We start from the raw sequence: 24,447 nt of genomic DNA on the forward strand, positions 1-24,447 counted from the left end.
GGGACACCTCTGTCTGTTTTACATGATGCTTCTGGTCCTTCACCAGAAAACAACAATCCTATTCCCCAAACAATGCTTTGTCCAGGGGTGGCTGGAAGAACACTCCCTCTTCACAGTGTTCTGATCCACACCAGTTACTACAGGGAGGGTGTTTATAAGTTAGAGTACAGAAACAGCAATTTAGTTTGCTCCATTCCATTGTATGACCAACATTCTTGGAAACTTGGCATACATTTAAGAAAGCAGGTTTCTATAAATAACACTAATGAACCCTAATTCCCAGCATTCACAAAAGTTTCAAGATAATATGTATCTGGACATTCTGCTCCAGACTTGTTCTCATTTTTCCCTTGGCTTGGTTAGATTTTTGAGAACAGGGAGGATCACTTCAAGGACATGGTATTTGCTCTTCTTTTCTCCAAAGATAACACAAATGCTTTCTTGGCATATATACTTATGTAATGTTGCAGCTCCTTACATAACAAGTTTGCTTTAAAAAAATAGGTCTTCTTGGAAGTTGGAGGTAACATCTCATCAAACTTAATAACAATGAATTAATAGTTTTTTCAACATTTATAAACAAATGTCAGTAGATTATGTTTTGTTTCATTTGCCATTAGATTTCACTATATATTTTTTATCTTTGTAGAGTATACCTGAAAGTGGAATAAAGGGGAAAACTTATTTGTTGATGATCAAGTACATTTTTCCTTCACAAGTCACATTTCTAGCTGACTGGGTTCTCCCAAGTTTGTGGATGTAAATTCACAGAAACTCATAAATAGTCGAAGAGTGAGACTGAGCAGGAGAAGGCACAGCTCTTTGAATTAGACTTTCCCATCAGTATCACACAGTGAGAACAAGTTCATTGTGAGTGAAAAGGTCATGGTAGAAAAACCGAAAGATCTTATTGAAATGAGGACCATGGAATTGAAATATTTCAAAGTTTACTGTGAATATGAACCTGGAGATGCCAGGGAGATCTATGATACGCTCAGTTTTTATAAGCAAAGCTATTATGTATAGAAGGAAAAATCTCAAAAAACTATTTTATTTTGGAGGTAATATGTTATCCAGCTCATATGTTGTTCTTCAAATTTCCTGATGTTCCACCTGAAATTATGATCAGGTTAGTTACAGAAATTCTCTGTTCAACTTCACATCTTCTCTTTGTGTGTGTGTGTGTGTGTGTGAATCACAAATGATTTGTGTGTGATTTTTATGGACCTAAAGAAGTAACATTTTCTCATCAGGTAAAAAGCCTAAAGACAATCCCAGCAGATCCTACTGAACACAGATTTGAATGTACATTTTTAGGGTAATTGTGAAAAAGTCTGTACATCGAATTCTACAGGATGGAGCACATCTCTGAGTATGTCTGCAGGGCTCTCACAACTTCCATCTCCAAAGAAAGTACACACAACCAGACTCCATTCTCACCCAGCCGTGGATCTAGAGCCATCATCTCTTCAACAGCTGTTAAAAAAAAAAAAAAAAAAGGATATTGCAGAGCTAGCAAAGGAGCTTTCCCTGACTGGGTTTAGCATGCCTGGGGAACCTGGCAATCATTTGTGTGGAAGGCTCCCAGAGTACATTTGAACAATTCCGGATAAGGTTTACCTTTTAATTTTCTTTCCTATTTCTGTACTATACTGACCTGTTTAGGAGTAACTGAGGTTTTAACAGATGGAGAAGCTAGTGATTACACACTCTGAGCTAAAAGTGGTTTTCCTAGGGTAAAAGCAGCAATGGACTGGGAGTCATGTCTTCTGCTTCTGAGATTGGTTTTTTTTTTTTTTTTTTGTTTTGTTTTTGGCAGGGGTAGGGGTAGGGGTGGGCAGGTACCGGGTTTGAACTCAGGAGCACTCAACCACTGAACCACATTCCCCAACCCTATTTTGTATTTCACATAGATCAGGATGTCACTGAGTTGTTCTTGAACTCACAATCCTCTTGTCTTAGCCTCCCAAGGTGCTGGGAATACAGGAGAGTGTCACCAAGCCTGGCCTGAGGCTATTCTTGTGGAGCTTTTGCCAGTTGTATATAAAGAACCACACCTAAGTCCTTTGTAGCTCAGAAGTTTGAAAAGTGTTACTTTGATTTAAAAAATGTTACTTTGATTTAAAAAATAACACTGAACTAGATTATTTATGAGATAAAGTTTAATTCCAGAATATAACTACCCATCTTAGCTGATGTTTTACATTATGTACCCCATGAAAGAGTTCCTTCCTAGAAGTCTTGTGATTGATTCAAAATCCTGTGCAGGAGGAAAATTGAAGCAGCACAAATCTGCAGTCTCATCCTTTCCTGAAACTCATTGATTGTTTAAAAAGTTCAGCAATTTCCTCTAAACTCATGATAAGGAAAAATGAGGACAAGAATGGGGGTGGTCCTGGCTGGGGTGAATGACCGGTGGAATGGAGCTGACTTTGGAGCAGCATGCGGAGGATACACTGAAATATCCATTCATTGTTGAAGTTGTTTGCACATATTTTCAATGATTTAATCTGGACCACCCTGGGACCCTGTTAAATGAGCAAGCTTGGATGATAGCTGTTCCAGTACAGCAAGTATTTAAGTGAACCCACAACCCTACTTGATATTCTTGTGGTGTCTCGAGTAATGGGAACATTATGATCTAGAAACATGCTGGTATCACAGCAGTAGTGTGCAAAGTAAACTTTTTGTTGGGGGGTGGGTGCTGGGGATTGAATCCAGGGCACTTTACCACTGAGCCACATCCGCAGGCCTTTTTATTTTTTAACTTTAAGAAAGGGTCTCACTAAATTGCTGAGGCTGGTGTAAAACTTGTTGATCCTCCTGTCTGTCTCCTGAATCACTGGGATTACAAAGTGATCTTTTGACATCTCATATAAAGTCTCCGGCAGTCTGTCAAAGGAAGTTGTTCCATCTTAATTAGCTCATGAGATCATTAAATTTCGGTAGTTGAGTCAATTACTTAATGTGCATTGGACGCTTTAACATAAGTTGCTTTTTTAATGTTCTCAGACCATTAAAGATGGATCTATCAAGATGTTAGTGATATAGAACTATGTTTTGAAGGTGCAGGTCCTGGTCACTTTATATATATAATTTTGTTAGAGTCAATAAACTGGAGGGGAAAAAATCTAGCACCTTCCTATCTTTGCAGTCACTACAATACCATTTTTTTCTACATTTTTTTAAATTGGTGCATTATAGTTGCACTATCATGTTATTTTATTGCTACCCTTCTGTGAAATTCATGCTCTACAGCTCAGGCCAATTTCCTAGCAAACAACTCCGGCCTCTGAAATCAAGGAAGGCAGGATTTGGCGCCAAGGGTCCAATGCCTGGCTTCCCATTGGCCAGTAGCCATTACACGCAGACAGGAGCGACTTCAATTGTGGCGTCTAGGGCAACAGAGGCTCAGAGACTCAGCCTCAGCAGCGCGGAGCGGAAGTGGGGCGGTAGGAGGGCGGGGTGGGCGGCGGAAGGGGCGGGCCGGGGGAAGTTGTTACTGTAAACCCCCTTCCGGCACAAGAGACCGGAAGTTGTGGCCCGGCCGTGTCAACCTCGGGCTGCAGATTGAGAGTGCGGCTGCTAGCGCGATCATGGGCGGGAAGAACAAGCAGCGGACCAAGGGGAACCTGAGGGTGAGTGCAGGTTGGCCTGGCCGACCGGGCAGTCTGCGCCTCGCCACCCGCGGCGCGCCGGCAGCGCAGCCTGAGGGTGTCTGGAGCGTGGCTGTGGGGAGGCGTGTTTCCGTGTCGAGTGTGACCTCCCTGTTGTGAGTCCCCGAGGGCGGGATGGGCTGTCTTTGAGCAGTTTGGGCAATTGTGAGAGAAAAGACGTTCCATGCCGGAGCGTGCACAGTTTTCGCTAAGAAGTGGTTCGGTGTCAGCTGTAACTGGAAGGTTACCTGGCCGAGGTGTCGCGCGGCGGGGCGGGGGGCTGGGAAGGAGAGTTGGGTGGGAGGAAATTACCTTGAGCCGGGCGTGCGGGATACCTCGGTCCACGTCCGTCCTTGCTCGGAAACCTTTCGTGGCTCCCCTCGTGCCTCGGGGTAAAGGCCAGTGGTTTGTGGGCGACTTTCTCGCCGCTTCCCGTTGCCTCTTTCCCGCTCCGGCCTCATGCTCAACTCCCGCTTCTTCCCTCACTTCATCCAGCTGCACTGACCTCACTGTGCTGTGCCTTGGCCTTGCCTGGCAGGCTCCCAACGCTCTTCTGTTAGGTGGCTCCAGATTTTCTTCTAGACATGTCAGTGAGCTCTCCCAGTCGACTCATTTTAAATACTGTCCCCTATTCCCTGTTCTTCTTCCCTATTTTTTTTTTTTAGTCCTTTGAATTTATGACTTCCAAACTAGTACGTAATTTACTCACTTGCTTCACTAGAATGTAAATATTTTGAAGGAAGGTGTTTTTATACGTTACTTCTGCTGCTCTCATCCTAAGGGATGTTTCGATGTTACTTTTTATGATTCAAGGTGTGTTATGTCCAATTTTATGGAAATGCCCTTTTCCTTTTTGGGATTCAGCTAATTCTGGTGGTTGAAACTGCATTTTTTAGATCTGTCACTTAGTCTGTTTTGGAATACCAACAATTGTAGTAACTTAATTAAATACTGTGCTAAGTACTCTACTTGGCTTGTCAATGTTTTGTCTTGTATTTTAAACATTTATCAACATTTTAGTTTTGAAAAGTTCTCAGTGTGAGCAAAAGTTGCAAGAATGTTAGAATGACAATCCATATGTGCTTTACCTGGATTCACCAACTGTTAATATTTGATCACATTTGCTTTTAGTCTCAAATTATATATTTTGCTGAATCTTATGAGAGTTAGTTGCAGAAACTGGGTTCCTTAACTCATAAGGACTTTCGGATGAATCTTCTAAAAACAATGCCATTTTTCTACATAACCAAGAGCAATTTGGTATAATATTCTAATATAATAAGCGACATTGTCTGTACTCATCTCAGTAATGTTCTCTATAATCTTTTTATTTTCTTGTTAAAAGATAAGTCATTTGAAAAACATTTGTGATCCAGTCAAGGATCACTGATTCCATTTAGTTCCCTTTGATCCAGACAGTTTTGCCTGTGGTTTCTTCCCTTCCCCCCCACTGGGGGGGGGGTGTCTTTTATGGTAGAATTTGGAAGAGTTCAGGTGTATGTTTTTGTTTAATTTAGATTTTAATGGTTTCTGTATGATTTTATTCAGGTTAGAAAATATTTGACAGAAATGCTTCATAGTTGATGGATCTTTTCACTAGGGGCACATGTTACTTTTCTTTGTTCCATTGTTAATGGTACTTGTTTAATCACTAGGTTAAGGTGTATCCTGCACTGTAAAGTGATCTTTTTCTCTTGGCTAATAACAAATATGGAGAGAGGTAGTCTGAAACTGACTATACTATTCTCCCACAAACTTTTACCAGTGGTTTTAGCGTCCTTTACATTAGACATTACTTGCTGAAATTCTTATTACCCTCGTGGTTTAAACACTTAAGTCTGAGGGTTGGGGTTGTGGCTCAGTGGTACAGTGCTTGCCTAGCATGTGTGAGGCAATGGGTACGATTCTCAGCACTGCATACAAGTAGATGAATAAAATAAAGGTTCATCAACAACTATATATATATATATAATTTTTTAAAAAGTTTGATGTTGACTCAAGTAATGGGTTAATTACTCTTATCTCATTTTAAAGATGATGGAACTGAAGTTTAGAGACATTAACTTGCCTAAGTTCATGTAGCCAGGAAATTGCAGAGTTGAGAATTGGAACTTTAGAGTGACATTCGTTCAGAGAAAATTGAGTACTGGATGCCCTATGTGCAAAGATGATAGAAAAATTCTGCTGTTCTTGAACTATTAGTTTAATGATAGAGACAGATCATAACCAAATATTATAATGAATTGATTAGTTACAATACAGGTATAAGCAGCAAGTGTGAGAACAGAAAATGGTGACTGACCTAAAGGAGACAAATGCTATAAATATGAGTGTTTTGAAGGATGAGTAGAAGTTTGTCAGTCATTGAAAAGGAAGAGTTTTCAGTTGGAGAGAAAGCAGTATATAAAGATTGAATTGTCCGGCTGGGATTGTAGCTCAGTGGTAGAGCACTTGCCTCACTTGCATGAGGCAGAGTTTGATCCTCAGCACCACATAAATAAATAAAATAAAGATGTTGTGTCCACCAATAACTAAAAAACATAAACAATAATAATAAAAGAAGATTGAGTTGTGAAAGGGCATATGACATATTCAGGGAACCTTGAATTCAATTTGGAACAGGAACATGAATGAGGGCAGCACAATTAAGAGAAAGTAGGTTTGGAGAGAGTGAAAGGAGATAAGAGTGGGAAAAATTGACAGATGAACAGATGATAAAAGTTTTTTTGTTTTTTGGTACTGGGGATTAAACCCAGGGATACTTAACCACTGAGCCACATCCCCAACTCCTGTTAAAATTTTTTTATTTACAGACAGGGTCTCAGTTGCTTAGGCCTTTGCTAAGTTGCTGAGGCTGGCTTTAAATTCATGATCCGCCTGCCTCAGCCTCCCAAGCTCCAGGGATTACAGGCACGTACCATTGCCCCCAGCGTGAAAGATCTTTAGTTTGGTCCTTAAACTGTAGATTAAGGATTGCTACCTGAAATACCTGCAGAAGCCAGGCACAAAAGAATTAGACAGAAGTAGGCACAGTATAAGAAAAATTAACAGCCAGAGATAGAATCAAGTTTCTTTTTTTTGGAAAGGAGCGGGGTACGGGAGATTGAACTCAGGGGCACTTGACTACTCAGCCACATCCCCAGCCCTATTTTGTATTTGATTTAGAGACAGAGTCTCACTGAGTTTCTTTACCATGATATTGCTGATGCTTACTTTGAACTCAAGATCCTCCTGTCTCAGCCTTCAGAGCCGCTAGGGTTACAGGAGTGTGAATCAGGGTTCTTAATTTTGATTGAACTATGGGTATAAACATCTAACCTACAAAGATAGCAACTGTATTTTAAATTCACAGTAGACACGAGTAAAAGATACAATGAGTACATTAAAAAATAATTTGTTACTTTTAAATAGGAAACTGAAAATCAGGATACCTTTTCTTCTACCCCTAGTAATTGTTGTCAGCTTCGATATTTCAAGTTAGTTTGGAATGCAACCTTGACTCCTTGAGTTGGTAGTTAATTTTTGATTGTTTCATAATAAAAGAAACTGTTTACAAATGAAATTTTAAGTAACATTCTGCTGATAGCCTAATGTCATCATTTAGTTTTCATCATTATTATAATTCATTAATTTCCTTTGTACTCTTTATTCATGTGCCAATATTGAGAAAGCTGAACTGAATAATATTTCATTTTAATAAAGTTTCAATATAGAGATCTTTTTTTGGAATTAGTCTGTAATGCTGCAGTTTGAAAAAACATGTTATTCAGGTCATGATGTTCATTTCTGTTTGCTCAGTTCAGATTGGAAAGCAGGCCAGATTATTCCTTGTCAAATGTTTCCCAAACATGATTTTGCTAGATACAAGTTGTTTGCTTTACACATTTGGATAATCTTTTGCAAATATCCCTATAGAGAAGTAAGAACTATATGAACATAGATGTTATAATATCCAGTGTAATGTCATCATATGGTGGTTGTTTGAAGCATTTTCCCCTTGGATAACAATGAATAAGTTACTTTCTTTTAATAGTTCAAATATTTTCTTTCTCTGTAACAAATTACTCTCTAACTTTTAGTACTAAGAGAATACTATATTGTTTATCAGACAAATCCCTGACTGGTTTTATATTTTGACCATTGCATTGAACTTTATGGCCTAACAATGTAATTTTATCCCAACAGGTTAGGCTTTGAGTATGTGGAAATTAATGTGTCTGCTCTTGAGGGACTCTGTCTAGAAGCAGCTGTCATTAGATCTGTCCCATGGTGATTGCTTAATAAATATGTGTTGAGCTGGGCACAGTGGCACATGCCTGTAATACCAATAACTTGGGAGGCTGAGGCAGGAGGATCTCAAGTTTAAGGCTCATCCTTAGCAACTAAGTGAGGTCCTAAGCAACTTAGTGAGACCCTGTCTCAAAATAAATCAGAAGGGCTGGGGGTATGGCTCAGTGGTTAAGTGTCCCTGGGTTCAATCACCAGTACCAAAAACAAACAAACAGACAAACATCTTTTGAATGAATGGATGAATGAAAAGATTAGACCCATTTATTAGTTAATATTATATCATTGGACAATGCATGTGAATAAAGGCTATTTATGCGAAAGTCTGAAAAAAATTTCACAAAATAATATTTATGAAATTTTGTCATATGTGGTATATTCTGGTTTTTAAAATTTTATTCCATTTCTTTAAAATTCTCTTATGACCCATTACCTATTGATAATATGAGTCGCCTATGGATTGTATCTACAGCTTCAAAAACATTGTTCTCATAATTAGGAAACCAGGAAATACTGGGTGATTTGTAGGATCATTATTGATAAGTTCTTGGTGACAGAAATATTCACCTTTGAGAAATACTGCAATAGATGAAATCTTAGGCTAGGAAAAAAAAGTACTCAAAAATAGTTTGTTCTTATGAAAATTGTCAAGGAATTATGTAATTAAAATTTGAATTCTTGGACTCTTGACTTTTTTCTTCCTGTTTTCTTATCAGCCTTCAAACAGTGGCCGAGCTGCAGAACTCCTTGCAAAAGAACAGGGAACGGTGCCTGGATTTATTGGTTTTGGAACATCTCACAGTGACCTAGGCTATGTTCCTGCTATTCAAGGAGCTGAAGAAATAGACAGTCTCGTAGATTCTGATTTTCGAATGGTGCTTCGGAAACTTTCTAAGAAAGACGTCACAACAAAATTAAAAGCAAGTTTTCTTGTTTTAATAAAATGATCAAAAAAAATTTTTTTGTTAAAACAAATATCATTAGCATATTTAGTGTAAAGAACAATAAATGATCATTAATTCTTTTATAGTTGTACTTTTTTCTGACATTTAGAAGTAAGTTTAGTTAATACCTGTGGCTTATACATTAGTTCATTGCTCTGAAACATTTTAAACCTTTAGAATTTTGACTGTTTTTTTACCATTAGGGAATGTAATTTTTGTCTTTTATTTAAAAATGAGGTCTTACTATAATGCCTTGACTAATCTGGAGCTTCTGGTCCCAAGTGATCTTCCTTCTGGAGCCCTTTTGAGTAGCTGGGATATAGACAGGTATCATTGCTCAGCTCAGCCCTGTGATTTAAAATTTCTTTGTATATTATTATTTTAAAAAATGCAGATGAATAGTTTCTACTTTTATAGACGGTGAAACAACTCTTTATATTAATCCCATATGACATACACAGAAATAATGTATTTACGCATTACATAAAGTAGACTGAGCTTTCAGAACAGAATGATCAATAGCCAATATTATGGCTGTTAATCCTTAATGATGTTAATAAATTACTTTTAGGCCATGCAGGAATTTGGAACCATGTGTATGGAGAGAGACACAGAAATTGTAAAAGGAGTTCTTCCATATTGGCCAAGAATTTTCTGTAAAATTTCACTTGTAAGTATTTTAACTTTACTAGTTTGTTGTATGTATGTGTGTGTGTGTGTGTGTGTGTGTGTGTGTATGTATGTATGTATATGTATGTATGTATTTTAGGTGAAATCATGGTGACTGTCATGTAAGTGATACATTATTGGTGAGGGTTTTTAAATTTTATGTCAGGATTGTTATGCAGATTAGATCACATTGATTTGAAGGAGTGTTGAGAATATATTTTCAGAAATTAGGTCATTACCAGAGAAATACCTAGATACTTTGCAGTCATAATAAATTTTGGCAGTTATTTTATTTCTTTGTATATTTGTTGTCAAAGGAGAATGAATTATGTGATCTGTGCCCAGCTTTAAATCCATCTTGAATACAATCTTAATCTTATTGGGGAAGGAGAAAAAGGAAAATTTAGTTGTTTTACATAATTTGTGATTTAAAAAAATCCCAAATTCTCAATATTTCAAAATAAATTTTCTGTTGTCATTCTGGATATCAAACCCAGGGCCATATGAATACAAAATATGTATTTTTCCACTGAGCTATACTCAAAAATGGTTTCACTTTGGCTCTGTACACAGGTGAATTCCTAATAATGGGTCATTGTAGCTTATATAGAAATGTTTGTATTTGTATTTATTTTAAAATAACATGTATTTTCAATAGGATCATGACCGCCGGGTTCGAGAAGCCACACAGCAAGCTTTTGAAAAACTTATCCTAAAAGTAAAGAAACACTTGGCTCCCTACTTAAAAAGTTTAATGGGATATTGGCTAATGGCCCAGTGTGATACCTATACACCAGCCGCATGTGCAGCAAAAGATGCATTTGAAGCAGCTTTCCCTCCAAGCAAGCAACCTGAAGCCATAGCATTTTGTAAGGATGAAATTACCATCGTAAGTTTTTGGACACTATTTTTCTCTTAAGTATTTAAGGTGTATAAGATCTGTTACAATGACATTTCTCTTACCTGCCATTGTAGGTGTGTCAGGAAAAAAGTTTTATCCTCTGCTCTCACCACAATCAACACAGAAGACTTTAATGACCTCAAAGGCTATGGGAATTTCTCTACTGCCTACTGAGTGTCCTCTTATTTAATTCTGATCTGATACTGTCTCCTTGGACTTAGCTTTGGTTAAGGGCTTAGTCCCCAAAACTGTCCCCATTTCAGACTCAATTGCGGGTCTGGGCCTTTGAAATTTTTGACTGACCAGCTAAAAATTTGTGATTCCTATAACCCTCTCTTTAGTTTCAATTAATTTGCTAGAGTGGTGTACAGAACTAAGGGAAATACTATACGTGTATTTACTGGTTTATTTTAAAGATTATTTTTTTCAGTTTTTTATTTTTACAGAATACATTTTGATTTGTTGTACACAAATAGGGTACAACTTTTCATTTCTATGGTTGTACACGCTGGAGATTTACACCATTTGTGTAATCATACATGTACATAGGGTAATGATATTTGTCTCATTCCTCTATCCTTCCTTCCCCCACTCCCACCCCTCCCCTCTACATAATCCAGTGCTCCTCCATACTGGCCCCGCCTCCCCATCCACTTATTTTTTTTTTTTTGGGTGCTGGGGATCAAACCCAGGGCCTTGCTTGCCTTACAAGGCAAGCACTCTACTGACTGAGCTATCTCCCCAGCCCCCCCCATCCACTTATAAGCATCCACTTATCAGAGAAAACATTCGGCCTTTGGTATTTTGGGATTGGTTTATTTCACTTAGCATGATATTCTCCAACTCCATTCATTTAGGGTTATTTTAAAGGATACAAATGAGCAGCCAGATCAAGAGTACCTTCTGGCATGTGGATGAGTTCTTGTTTGCCTTCCTGCATGCATCCACATGTTCAGCTGTCCAGCAGTTACCAAGGTCTGTCCTTTGGGGTTTTTATGGAAATTAAGTTACATTGGCCTGATTAAAGCATGGGCAACTGTGAACATGTGATTGAACAAAGGGTATGATCTAAAGCTAATAGGGTGGGGAAACCCAGCAAGGCTCATCTGCTTCAGTATTCTTGGGCTCTTTGTGAAGTCTTCCTCCAGGTTATGGGGCAGGACCCTTCTGGAATGAGGGAGGGGGAGGCTTATGACACACTACTGGACAAGGGTAGGTCAGGAAGTTTCTTTATGGCCAGCACTGAGACTGAAAGGCAGGGCAAGATTAGAGTTTCCATGACCAGCCTTGAGGAAGAGAAATTCTGATTTTTGTGGCCTGCCTTGGGGAGGCAATTATAAGCCAGGAACCATGAGTGAAATTCACAAAATATATCTCACAATATCACAGTAGGGGAATAACTAAGTGAAATATCAACAATGAAAAGGTTTGCCCTTTTAAATTTGTGGTGCTGGGGATCGAACATACTAGGCAAATGCTCTACCACTGAGCTACCTGTGGTTGCCTTTTAAAAGTGGTATTAAACACAATTGACCATTTTGGATTTTTAACAAAATTAACACTTCATATTGAACCTTTCTATAATATTTACATTTCTCATCTTTCATTTATAAAACTTAATTTATCATACTATCTAAAATATTTTGATGTATGCTTTGTGATATATAATAAATAGTATATTTAGACATCTAAAATTATTTTCTTCCATATTTCCGTATAATACATGTATACACATCTACTTGATTTTTTTGTTGACTCTTTGGTATTCCTTTATATGGACCTATAATAGTTTATTTAATTCCTTTTGTATTAATATACATTTGGGTTTTAACATTTTTTATTATAACAAATGCTGCTTCAATGAACATTCCTTTTGTGTGTGTGTGTGTGTATACACTAGGACCTTATGCCTATTAGGCAAACATCCTTCCACTGAGGTGCATCCCTGGCCCTTTGTGAAAATTTTATTTTGAGATGGGGTCTTACTGAATTGCCCAGGCTGGCCTTGAGTAGCACGTGTTTCACCACACCTGGCTGAATATTCTTGAGTTAAATCTCTTATTACTCTTATGGAAGTGATAGTTACTAGAATTTCTTGTAACTGTATGTCGAGTCAAAGGATAAGAATAAAATTGTTATAGATAAATGATAAATTACCCTTCAAAAGGACAAATTTATATTATCATTACTAGATATGAAAGTTTTTCTACCTTTAGTCAACATTGTTGCCAGATTGATATCAGCCATAACTTTCTATGGTTTTCAGTGATTCTGTATCTAATAGTGTCTTATTTCTTCCCTTTGTATCTGCCATTCCCATTGTGTATCACACAACCAAAATTGTTAAAATTATATCAGGAAATAAAAGTGGAATGAGACTGAGGGGGGAATTGAGAATTTAAAAATATTAATGCTGACAGTCATTCCTTATTTAGTGCTCAGTCTTTTTCCACAGCACCATGTGTATAATCCTGCCTAAATATTTCCCTCTATCACCTTCTCCTTACCTTCCTCCTTTCAGCTAGTTACCCTGTGGCTTTCTATTACACTTCAAGTTCAGATTTCTTATCTTAACATACAAAACTCTGCCTCATTGATCCATATTTATCTATCTGATCTCTTGACCTAACACGTCCTTCTCAACACCTCCCCTCCAGTGCATTACTTTATTATAGTTTCATATTTATGTTTTTCCATTCTTCATTTCTCAGGTGCACCACTTTTTTTTCCTAGGGAAAGAATTTGTGTCTTCAACGATATTCTCAAAAGGACTCCTCTAACCCTTCCATTGCTTCATTTAAAATACCAAATTGTTCCATCCAGCAGAACCAGTGCGGAGAAAGGAGACACCACTAATCTTTAGTTTGACGAGATTTATTGCGTCCTCCCTGTTTCTCTGTCTCCTTTGTTCTTCCACTATCTTCCTACTTCTTTTCTCTCCCTCTCTTCTCCCCCAGGCTCCTAGCTTATCAGCCAATTACAGCAAAGCTTTCTCTCATGCAGGAGAGCATGCAGAGGAATACCAGCATAATACTATATAAATCACGAGCTGTCCACGTGCGGCATGATATTAGATAGCCAATCCTTGAGCCTGGCGTTAACACATCATAAGTCTTTAAGGAATTAGTAACAGCAAGCCAGCTTTTTAGGTACTTCCTTATTTTGGTAGCCAGTGCCCTTTGGCTCACTGCCAGGCGCCATCTTGTCCAAGATGGCCCTCAACACCAAATGATCGATGTTATGAATGTGAGGTATCATGAAGTCTGGCCTCCAATTTGGAATCCTCCTGCCTTAGGCTTCTGAGTAGCTGGGATTATGGGAGTATGCCACTGTGTCTGGAGAAAATGGTTTTTGAGATACCTGATGTCATAGGCCTTTCTAAAAATTTTGTTTTTGGTTTTGTTGTGGTTAATTGATCACATGTGGATTATTTTCTCCATTTTATTTTCCTATTAGTTGTCTCTGCCACAGGTCTTTATAACTATTGGGTATGAACTTTCCCAAGTTCAAAGCCAATTTATTATAGGGGTATTAGGAAAATGAAGATCAAAATGTCAGCATTATAGTTGGATATGGTGGAGAATGCCTGTAATCCTAGGGATTTGGGAGGTGGAGGCAGGAGGTTCACTAGTTCTAGGCCAGCTTCAGCAATTTAGCAAGGCCCTAAGGAACTTAGCAAGTTGCTTTAATAAATAAATAAATTAATTAATTAATTAATAAGTTAATTAATTAATTTAAAAAGGGTTGGGAATGTAGGTTGGTGCAAAATGCTCCTGGGTTCAATCCCTCATACTACAAAGGGTGGAGGGCATTATAAAGAGTAGAACACAATATTATTGACCTGTGTCATACCATTGGGTTTTATTTTTTGCCATTTTTTAGGTGTACGACTTTGGGCAAGTTTCTGTACTTCCATTTCCTCATCTCTATAACAGGAATTAACTTGTACTTCATGGGGTTGTTAGGAGTAATTTAGCTTATGCACAAAATATGCCTGAAGCAATGCCTGGCATGTGGAAGAACTCAATAAATGTTAGCTGTTGTTACTGCTGATAAAGTTGATACTTGAACAGTGGATTCCCTAGTACTGCCTTCCAGAAGTAGGAAGACTTACTCAACATTTTGAAAAACTTAGACCTTCCTGTTGGATAGAGCAGAGCACAATGTGTGTTCTCTCTGGGCCAGGAGACTCCTGGAAGGCAGAGGAAAGTAGAGCCTAATTTCTGAGATTTACTAATTAATATTACATTTCACTGCTATGTACAAGAGAAATAAAGGAACAAGTGACCATACATATTTAATGGAAAATTTCTCTTGATGGGAACTGGAGGTGTAGGAAAGAAGTACCTTGTCCTTCTTACCCCAGCAGCTGCCAACCTTGGGGATCCATAGGAAAAGAACAATGGGTAAAATTCAAACCTTTTAGTTTTACTACTTGATTTTGCTTAGGTAAGATGAGGTTTATGGAATTTTAAAAAATGAATTTTACTTATTTATACTCTCTCTATTCACCATTGGACAGTTCAGTAAAATCTTAGAACTGTTATTTTTCTCCCATCTAGGTGCTACAGGACCATCTTCTAAAAGAAACACCTGATACACTCAGTGACCCACAGTAAGTTATATTGTTTGTAAGTAACTCATGTTAAGGATTTTGTTTCACTCATAGATAACCACATATAATTTCAGTATAAAATTTTCCAAAAAGAAGGAGAAATGAGAATACTTAATATATTGCTATGTGCCAGATGCTTTTACTTGCAAGTTATCTTGCTATTTAACGTGAATTATCTGGGAGCTGCATGTTTAGTTTTTTTAGAAAGGGATATTTGTATATTTTTATCACATTAGTCTTGTGACAGTCGTACTAGGAACTATTTCCTGGTTGAAAATAGTTGAAGCTGTAAGTAGTTCTATTGAAAGAGTAATAAAATGTTTTATTCACTTTTTTTTTTTCTTTTGGTGGTTCTGGGGATTGAACCCAGGGCCTATGCATGCTAGAAGGCAAGTACTCTGCTACTGAGCTACGTCACCAGCACTTTTAATTTTATTTGAAACAGGGACAAGTTGCCAAGGCTAGCCTTGGACTTGTGATCATTCTGCCTTAGCCTCTCAGGTAGCTGGGATTATAGACAGGCATCATTGTGCCTGGCTGTTTTATTTACTTTTATGTTCTAATCAACTTAAGACTGCATAGGGAATGTAATCAGAGATGCTTTGATATCCATACTAGAATCCCCCTACTACATGCTACAGAGAGCAGCTGTTTCCTCACTTATTTTTAAGCAGTAGCTTTTCATCTGCTTTCATTTTGTACTTAGTAGTAAAACATGTGGTTAAAATTCTGTGTGTGTGTGTGTGTATTTTGAGGGGGAATTGGCAAAGGGGAGAGCAGAAGATAGAAATAAAGCAACTTTGGTAGATATTTAATGATAAAACATTTAAAATAAAAGTGCCAATAATGTAGTTTGACTTATTCTCAATTCTTACATATATTTATTTTCTCTTCAAATAAAGAACTGTTCCAGAGGAAGAAAGAGAAGCTAAATTCTATCGAGTTGTAACTTGTTCTTTATTGGCATTAAAGAAATTGCTTTGCCTCTTACCTGATAATGAGCTTGAGTCTCTGGAGGAAAAATTTAAGTCTCTTTTATCACAGAATAAATTTTGGAAATATGGAAAACACAGTGTACCTCAGGTATCCTAAGGTTTTTTTTTTTTAATTTTAAGTCATTTTTCTGATGTTCTTATTAGATTATGCTTATATTTTATGTTTATTGTTTATATTTAAAATTCTGCAAGGACATCTTTGTGGTGGGTCATTTAGGTCTGAAGTACCTTTCTTGTTAGAATGTTGTTCCATTTCTGTTTTCTCTTTTTTTGTGTGTGCCTGGGGATTGAATCCAGGACCTCTTGCCTGCTAAGCACATGCTTAATGACCGAGTTCCACCCAACTATCTACTTTTATGTTTTTAATTTAGATTGAGTCTCAGGCAACCTTGAATTATCATATTTCTTTGTTCATGATCCCTTAAAATTGTTCGTGTCTGCAGGGCTCTTCTCATTTAACATTTTTTCTCTTTTGTCCCTATCTCCCTCCCCTTTTCCATCTCCACTGGCTGATCCTTCTGTTTTTAATGTGTGTATTTGTTTGTATAGTCCATTCTCACTATTCATGGTAGTTTATATTTTATGATAGTTTAACTACTGAATTAGCAAATGTGGAAGCATTGCCTCTAAGGGAAATACAGGGTTAGGTTTCTATGAGCCTCTGGTCACATTTTTTTTTTAACTGATCAATACAAAACCTTTCCTTATCATTTCTATTTAAAATGTGTGTATTTGATTAATTAACAATAAATTCATGACTGGTAGCATGGGAACTCATGCCTGAATGAAGCTTAATCTAATAGATTTTCTCTGTACGGTGCATCACCGTCTTCTTGCTCTTAGACACTGTAGATAGCACTTCAGCACTGTACTTGGAGGCCATTTAAAACTCAAAAATCATCAACCAAAACCATAAGAATTTTAAAAAGATATGATAAAGACTGAAAGAATATTTTTTCATAATATGAAAACTGAAATAAGAAGGCAGGGCATCACTTCGGCAGGGAAAGTACATTTTCAAAGTTTTTGCTATTTAGATCTTTTGTCTCTAAGAATGTTTTAGTATTTTTTACAGTGAATGTGTCTTTGTGGTTTTTGTTGCTGGTATGAAATGGGCTTTCTTTCTTATTTCTATTTGTTTCTACTGCTGTATAGGAAGACTGTGCTTTTGTATGCTAATTTTGTATCCAGTTAATTCTTCCACTAGACACCTGCTAGTTCTCAAGATTGTATAGATTTTTTTGGAACTTTTTCCTATCTTGTTATATTACTGCAATTGTAATATTTAAGTTCCTTTTCAAGTCTTTTTTGTTTCTTTGTATTGACTAGTTTCTCTTACCATGTTGAGAAGTGGTGATAGTAGCATATATTTCCTGTTTCTAACTTCAATGGAAATATTTCTAAACTTTCAATGTTAAGTATGGTATTTACAATATACAATATATTTTAAAAGGTTTGGGAATTTCTTTTCTTTTTTTTTTTTTGTATCAGGATTGAACCCAGGGGCACTTAACCACTGAGCCACATTACATCCCCAGCTCTTTCTATATTTTTATTTTGAGACATGGTATTAACTAAGTTGCTTATGACAGTTGCTAGGCTGGCCTCGAACTTGCAGTCAGGCATATACATTCCATCTGGCTTACTCTTTGTTTATTTGGCTCTTTTGTAGGCCCCATATGAAGAGATCTCCTAAGAAAAAGGATTGTTGTTTACTTTAGTCATAGAAGATGTTAAATTTATTCTTTCTGCCTTTACTTTATCCCTAATAATTCCTAATGTTTTTTTAGCTATTTGATACTCTTAAGTAGATTTTTTTTGGGGGGGGGACTGGAGATTGGACTGAGGGGCATGCAACCACTGAGCCACATCCCCAGCCCTATTTTGCATTTTATTTAGAGACAGAGTCTCACTGAGTTGCTTAGTGCCTCCATATTGCTGAGGCTGGCCTTGAACTCAAGATCCTCCTGCCTCACCTTCCTAGCCGCTGAGATTACAGGCATGCGCCACCATGCCCGGCTATTCTTAAGTAGATTTTTAAAAGTGTTTTTATAGCTATTAGTTTTATTAGTGGGAGGGTTTATGTGAATAATCTTATCTGCCACTACCATAAATAAGTCTTATCAAACTTTACTAGGTTTTCATTTAATTCACTATTTCTTTTTTTAGATCCGCTCAGCATATTTTGAGTTAGTGTCTGCTTTGTGCCAGCGAATTCCGCAGTTAATGAAGGATGAAGCTTCCAAAGTGAGCCCATCTGTTCTACTTAGCATTGATGACAGTGACCCTGTTGTTTGTCCAGCACTCTGGGAAGCTGTACTCTATACACTTACAACTGTTGAGGTATATAAGAGAGGAATATTGGGGAACACTTGTCTTTCTAGTTGTAGTTTAGAAACCTTAGATACCATATGAAAGAGACACCAATCAAATTATGATATCTAAAACTTAATGAAAAAAGGCCTTCTTGGAAATACTTAATCTAAATTTGCTAAAAATCTTAAAGTGACTATAAAATGGTGTAGAGATTTTATTTTACTTGTGTTTGACCAATATTATTTTTTAAACCTATGTCTCAGTATAGTCAGCATACCTGAATCTTATATTTATATAAAACTTGTCTCTTTAAGAAACCAGCTTTTATGGATATACTTTAAATTAAATAATTATTTCTGGTTAATGTCATTCTGTAAGCATATGGAATACGTGATTATTATATGGAATACATATATAATTTCAGATTTTTTTTGTTTTAATGATATGGAGAGATTTTAGCCTTTTTAGGTAAAATAATTTGATTTTTATTTTTGACAGCCTATATGTATTTTATGATCTCTCATTATTATTGTAATCTTTTCTTTGGTTAGGACTGTTGGCTTCATGTAAATGCAAAAAAAAGTGTGTTTCCCAAGTTGTCAACTGTGGTTCGTGATGGTGGTCGGGGCCTAGCTACAGTCATATATCCTTATCTTCTGCCATTCATCAGCAAACTGCCTCAGTCCATTACAGATCCAAAGTTGGATTTCTTCAAAAATTTCCTCACCTCTCTAATAGCAGGGTAAAGAATTAAAATTCTGTATTTTTAAAAGCAAACTTTTTCTTGTTTACATTTTTATTTGAATTTCTCTATATTGTTTTGCTATTCATTAAATACTTTAAAACATTTTGGAAAAATACAATTGGAATTATTGTTATTATTATTATTTTTATTGAGATGAGGCTGACCTTGAACTCCTGAGCTCAAGGGAACCAACCTCCTGTCTCAGCCTCCTGAGTGGCTGGGATTAAAGCACCTGAAAGTATACTCAGCTCAGTGTCCACCACTCCCCACTACCCCCACTGCTGGGGTAAAACCCAGAATATCATGCATGCTGGACAAGCATTGACCTGCACTTCCAGCCCAGAATTCAGTTTTTGGGTATTCTCAAGTCTTCTTTATTTGTACCTAGCAAAAAGCCAAATAAATATGGTAAGGTACCTAGAGGAAATACTCCATTTTTCAAATAGCTATATTTTTTAATGTTGATAAGTAACAAATGACCTAATAGCATAAATTGAGCCTGTAAAGTTTTTTTCAGTGTTAAATTTTATAGTTCTTATTAACACTTGAAAATCATTTCACTTAGTAAAAGATATACAGTTAAGGTTAAAAATATTTTTTTTTTTTTTTACTATCCCATCATCTCTTTGGTTAAGTCTTCTCTTTCATGTTTGCAGGTAGATTGATTCACAAGCAGAAAATAATATATCTCATCTTGGCTAATACATTTTTGAAAATATTTTTTTTTTCTTTTTATACTTCTTCAAGTTTATATTCTCATTGGAAGCATTTTTTTTTTTTTTTTTTTTTTTTTTTTTCCAGTGCTGGAGATTGAACCCAGGGCTTTGTACATGCGAGGCAAGCACTCTACCAATTGAGCTGTATCTCCAGCCCAATTTTTTTTTTTTTTTTTAGTTTAAGAATTTTACTTCAAAAATCTTTTGATATGTTTCTTTTCACTGTTTTTATTTTAGTGACTTTTAGTTCTTATGTTCTTATTCATGAAAGAGTAATCTATGGTTATTTATTTCCTTAGGCTGTCAACAGAGAGAATTAAAACCAGTGTTTCAGAGTGCTCAGCAGTAATATCTGCTTTTTTTGAATGCTTACGTTTTATAATGCAACAAAACTTAGGTGAGAAAGAGATTGAACAGATGCTCGTCAATGATCAGGTACTTAATGTGAAAATCATCACTCCCTTTGTACACATACTATAAAGACATAAGCTCATTGTGTCTTGTTTGTCACTTTCAGTAGTTAGCCTTCCATGTAAAGATTTTATTTTAATAATGTGAATTTCTGACCAGATAAGTAAAAATTCTGTTATTAGTTTATAGTGTAATATCTGACAACTATGCATTAGGCTAATTAAATATATTCAAGTTCTGGACTTAAAAGAGCTGTTTCAGAGTTATCCAGTACAAAACAGAATTTGAAAGATGCTGTTTGTTACCTTTTATATTAAATTTAAATTGTGTAATATCATCTTGTTACTTCTAAAATACTCGTATGCATTTATACCTTTGTGAACAGTTGGGTTTGGCTTTTAAATCCAGTGATAAGAGCAGGTTCAAAATGTGGTCCCTATGGTAAGAAACTAATGAAATTACAGAAGCTCAGATCTTTGTTGTTGTTGTCTCAGGTAGTTAACTTCTCTTACCTTTGTAATTTAAAGAGTTTTGAATTCTATGGACCTTGTCTTTTACTTAAAGTCTCATATCTAGATGTGCCTGTAATTAAGTCAGAAAAGCAAATAACCTGAAGAAGTCTTGAAAATGCAAAGAAAATTGTATCATATGTAACATATGTATCATATGTTAATCATATCATAAAAAATAATTTTATGTGGAATGTTGTGAAATCATTAAGCTTTTTATGTAATATAAAAATAATCTTAACTTTTTTTTACAATTCTGAGGAAAAATTTGCCTTTTAGATATTAAATATGAAATTTTATAGTGTTTTATAAATACCTTGTTTAAATTTTATTTTTCTTGAAAACTGAATGTTTATATATTTTACTTTCTCTTTCAGTTGATCCCTTTTATTGATACAGTTCTCGAAGATACAGGATTGCAACATGGTCAATTATTTAACCAGTTAGCAGAAACTTTAAGTTCCTGGGAAGCCAAAGCAGATACAGATAAAGATGATAAAATGGCACAAAACTTGGAGAATGTATTGTCAAATTTCTGGGAAAAACTATCAGAGACCTGTGTCAAGAAAATCAATGAGCCAGAAGCTGATGTTCAGTCTGTTTTGGGTGTATCTAACCTATTACAAGTCCTTCAGAAGCCAAAGAGCTCCTTGAAGTCAAATAAAAAAAAAATGGTTAAGGTCAGATTTGCTGATGAGATACCTGAAGGTAATAAGGAGAATGAAAAATATGTATCCTCAGAAGGAGAGAACAGTGAAGGCTCAGAATTAGCAACTGAATCTTTTCCCACTAATAATTCTTTAGACATTGTGTCTCCTCTAAGGAAAAAACCTCTGGAAGACTTGGTCTGTAAACTCGCAGAGATGAGTATTAATTATGTTAATGAACAAAAGTCAGAGCAACACTTAAGGTTTCTGGCTACTCTACTTGACTCCTTCTCTTCAAGCCAAGTATTTAAAATGCTCCTTGGTGATGAAAAAGAGACTATTGTTAAAGCCAAATCTCTTGAAATAACCAAACTTGCACAAAAAAATCCTGCAGTGCAATTTTTATATCATAAACTAATAGGATGGCTAAATGAAGATCAAAGGAAAGATGCTGGTTTCCTGGTGGACATTTTGTATAGCGCCCTCCGTTGCTGTGACAGTGACATGGAAAGAAAAGATGTCTTGAATGATCTCACCACGGTATTAATTTTGTATATCTTTCTAAGTTATTATAAAAAGAAGTGAGAATAAGAATTGTTGGGATTGTTTTTGGTTTATTTTTTTGACTATGAATGTCAATTTAAAAACAGTATATTCTTGGGCTGGGGAGATAGCTCAGTCGGTAGAGTGCTTGCCTTATAAGCACAAGGCCCTGGGTTCAATCCCAAGCACCGCAAAAACAAAAAAACAACAAAACAGTATATTCTTGATTGTAATTTGGGAAGTATGTGAGGCTTCTGGTGACAAAAGTTGGGAATAAATGGGTATGTTCTTTCAGTCCATAATTTTAAAAATTGGACTAACTGAATATGTTTTGGTTTTGGATTGGTTAATCAAGACTTCATTACTTTTAAAAAGTTTTGTCGTTAATTTTAGCATATTGTTTCTAACTCCTTTTCTTCTTTCAGGAGGATCTGGAGTGGAATTCTCTTCTTCAGGTTATTGAAAAGGTATTTTAGGCTTTTTTTTTTTTTTTTTTTTTTTTTTTGTCTTTCTGATTTTTATTTGTACGTATAGAACAGTCAAAGCCACAGTTATATTCACACATGGAATCTGGTCAGGTAATCACATATCTGTGTTAGAGAACTTCCTTCCTATTGTAATTTCCTTACCTTAATTTGAGAAGACGTTTAATTTTGCCTTTTCTGGTTAGGGATATCTGGGAAAAACAGTTTCTGAGAAATTCAGTGTTTCTTTCCTAGCAAGCAATGCAGGGACAGTTAAATATTTTATTATCTTTTAATTAAGGATACAGGTTGCTGCTCTTATCCTAGGTACTTTTTCTTTTGTAGAAGTGATTTGTTTCTAGCATCACTAGAACAGTTCAGAAAATTAAGTTTTTCCTACTCTGAAATACTGTGAAGGCAAATTAAAACATTCTAGCCTTTGTGTGATATATAACATGACTAAATAAGAATATTAGTGGTAAAAATAAAAAAACGCAACTTAGATTTTTTTAAAATGGCTTAAATATTCCTTTCTAATGAAGATATAAGTGGTATAACTAACATTTTTCCAATGAGAGTGACTAGGCATTTAAAATTCTACCTCCTTTTAAAAGCGGTATTGCTTTTCTATTTTACTCTTGTATTTATAAGAATTTTTTTTTCCTATTCTTTCTCTCTTGAGCCGGGAATTGACCCCAGAGCCTCGTGCATGCTAGGCAAGTGCTCTACCACTGAGCTATACCTTAGCTCTGTTCCAACCATTTCTCATTGTAACTATGTTCACATTGTTGTACAACCAATCCTTAGAACTTTTTTGTCTTGTAAAACCAATACTCTGTTAATTAAACAATAACTTTCCATTTTCCCCAGTAGTTTACTTTTATAAAACATACAAAATATTACATCTTATCAATGAGAAATATAACTTATCAAGCACATCAATTGCTTTAATTTATCCAGTGCCTCTATTACCATAGCCAAGCTACATGAAATGCCAACTTACCACACTGCTGCTTGATATGCCTAGACTCGGAGCAGAGGGCATCAATAATTAGAACGATGAGCACTGTTTTGGCAGTACTGGGTATTGGACCCAAGGCCTCATGCTTGCTAGGCAAACACTCTACAACTGAGCTACATCCCCAGCAGGAATCAATAATTAGATAAGAGTAGACTGATAACTCCTGCCAAGTAGTCCTGGTACTCATATCTGTTTAGAAGAATATCTGCTTTTTGCACAGTGTTTGAAAATTCCTAACTAGTATTTGCCTCTTATGCTTCCATGACTTACTAGCCTTCCATCTCCTTGAAGCTACACAGATTTTTACAATATGTCGATGTATAAGATGTTCAACTTTATGACCTGCTAACTTGAGAGACATGCAGAAGTTTTTATTTTTGTTTTTGTTTTTTCACTACCAGAATTCTATAGACTAGATTGGATTTATTTAGCAGATTACTTTAGGAAAGCCAGTATTGAAGCTATCCAATGCTAAATACTTTTTCTTGGTTTTTAGAACCTGTTTTCTTTAGGTAGACTTATAAAGTCAGTTTATTTAAAAATAAAGAAATAAAAAAATCCCTGAAATTTGGAGCTGCAAAAGGACCTTCGAGTTTCTGTAGATTAATCTTTTCAGTTTTCAAATTAGGAGTTAGGCCCAGGTTGGTTAAGAGATTTGTCCAAGGTCATAAGGCTAGTTTAATGGTAAAGCTTGGACTAAAATATAAGCTCTGATTACTTATAATTTTTTAAATAAAAGGATAAGCAGTTTATCAGGCACTACCCAATCCGCACTTGGATTTTTTTTTTCCAGATTGCTTTGAAATGAACCAAGTTGCAAATTCCTTTCTTCTCAGCCCATAAAGCAAAAGAAGCTCTGGGAACATGGATCAGCATGCTTTTGGGGGTGGATTTACAAGTTTTTTCCTTACTTCCCCACCCGATGCAAATAAATAAGTTGCTGTCAGATACCTATCCCCAGTAATTCTGTTTCAGAGAATTTGGGGAAACAAGTCCATTTGTTCAGAT

The 24,447-nt window shown here is 36.1% G+C and overlaps 1 protein-coding gene across 2 annotated transcripts in view; it reads left to right on the forward strand.

Moving 5' to 3' along the window:
- The first annotated feature begins 3,504 nt into the window (after window positions 1–3,504).
- Window positions 3,505–24,447, forward strand: part of LTN1 (listerin E3 ubiquitin protein ligase 1) — a 55,195-nt gene continuing 34,252 nt past the window's right edge. For both annotated transcript variants that reach the window (XM_079155207.1, XM_079155208.1), the window contains exons 1-11: window positions 3,505–3,638; window positions 8,660–8,863; window positions 9,459–9,557; window positions 10,215–10,445; window positions 15,020–15,072; window positions 15,975–16,155; window positions 18,237–18,410; window positions 18,935–19,125; window positions 20,144–20,279; window positions 21,142–21,951; window positions 22,380–22,421. In XM_079155207.1, the coding sequence (XP_079011333.1) occupies window positions 3,597–3,638; window positions 8,660–8,863; window positions 9,459–9,557; window positions 10,215–10,445; window positions 15,020–15,072; window positions 15,975–16,155; window positions 18,237–18,410; window positions 18,935–19,125; window positions 20,144–20,279; window positions 21,142–21,951; window positions 22,380–22,421 (2,163 nt within the window). In that variant the 5' untranslated portion in view covers window positions 3,505–3,596. The remainder of the gene's footprint in view (window positions 3,639–8,659; window positions 8,864–9,458; window positions 9,558–10,214; window positions 10,446–15,019; window positions 15,073–15,974; window positions 16,156–18,236; window positions 18,411–18,934; window positions 19,126–20,143; window positions 20,280–21,141; window positions 21,952–22,379; window positions 22,422–24,447) is intronic.

This window comes from Sciurus vulgaris, assembly GCF_902686455.1.
Source record: "Sciurus vulgaris genome assembly, chromosome: 10".
Lineage (NCBI taxonomy): Eukaryota > Metazoa > Chordata > Mammalia > Rodentia > Sciuridae > Sciurus > Sciurus vulgaris.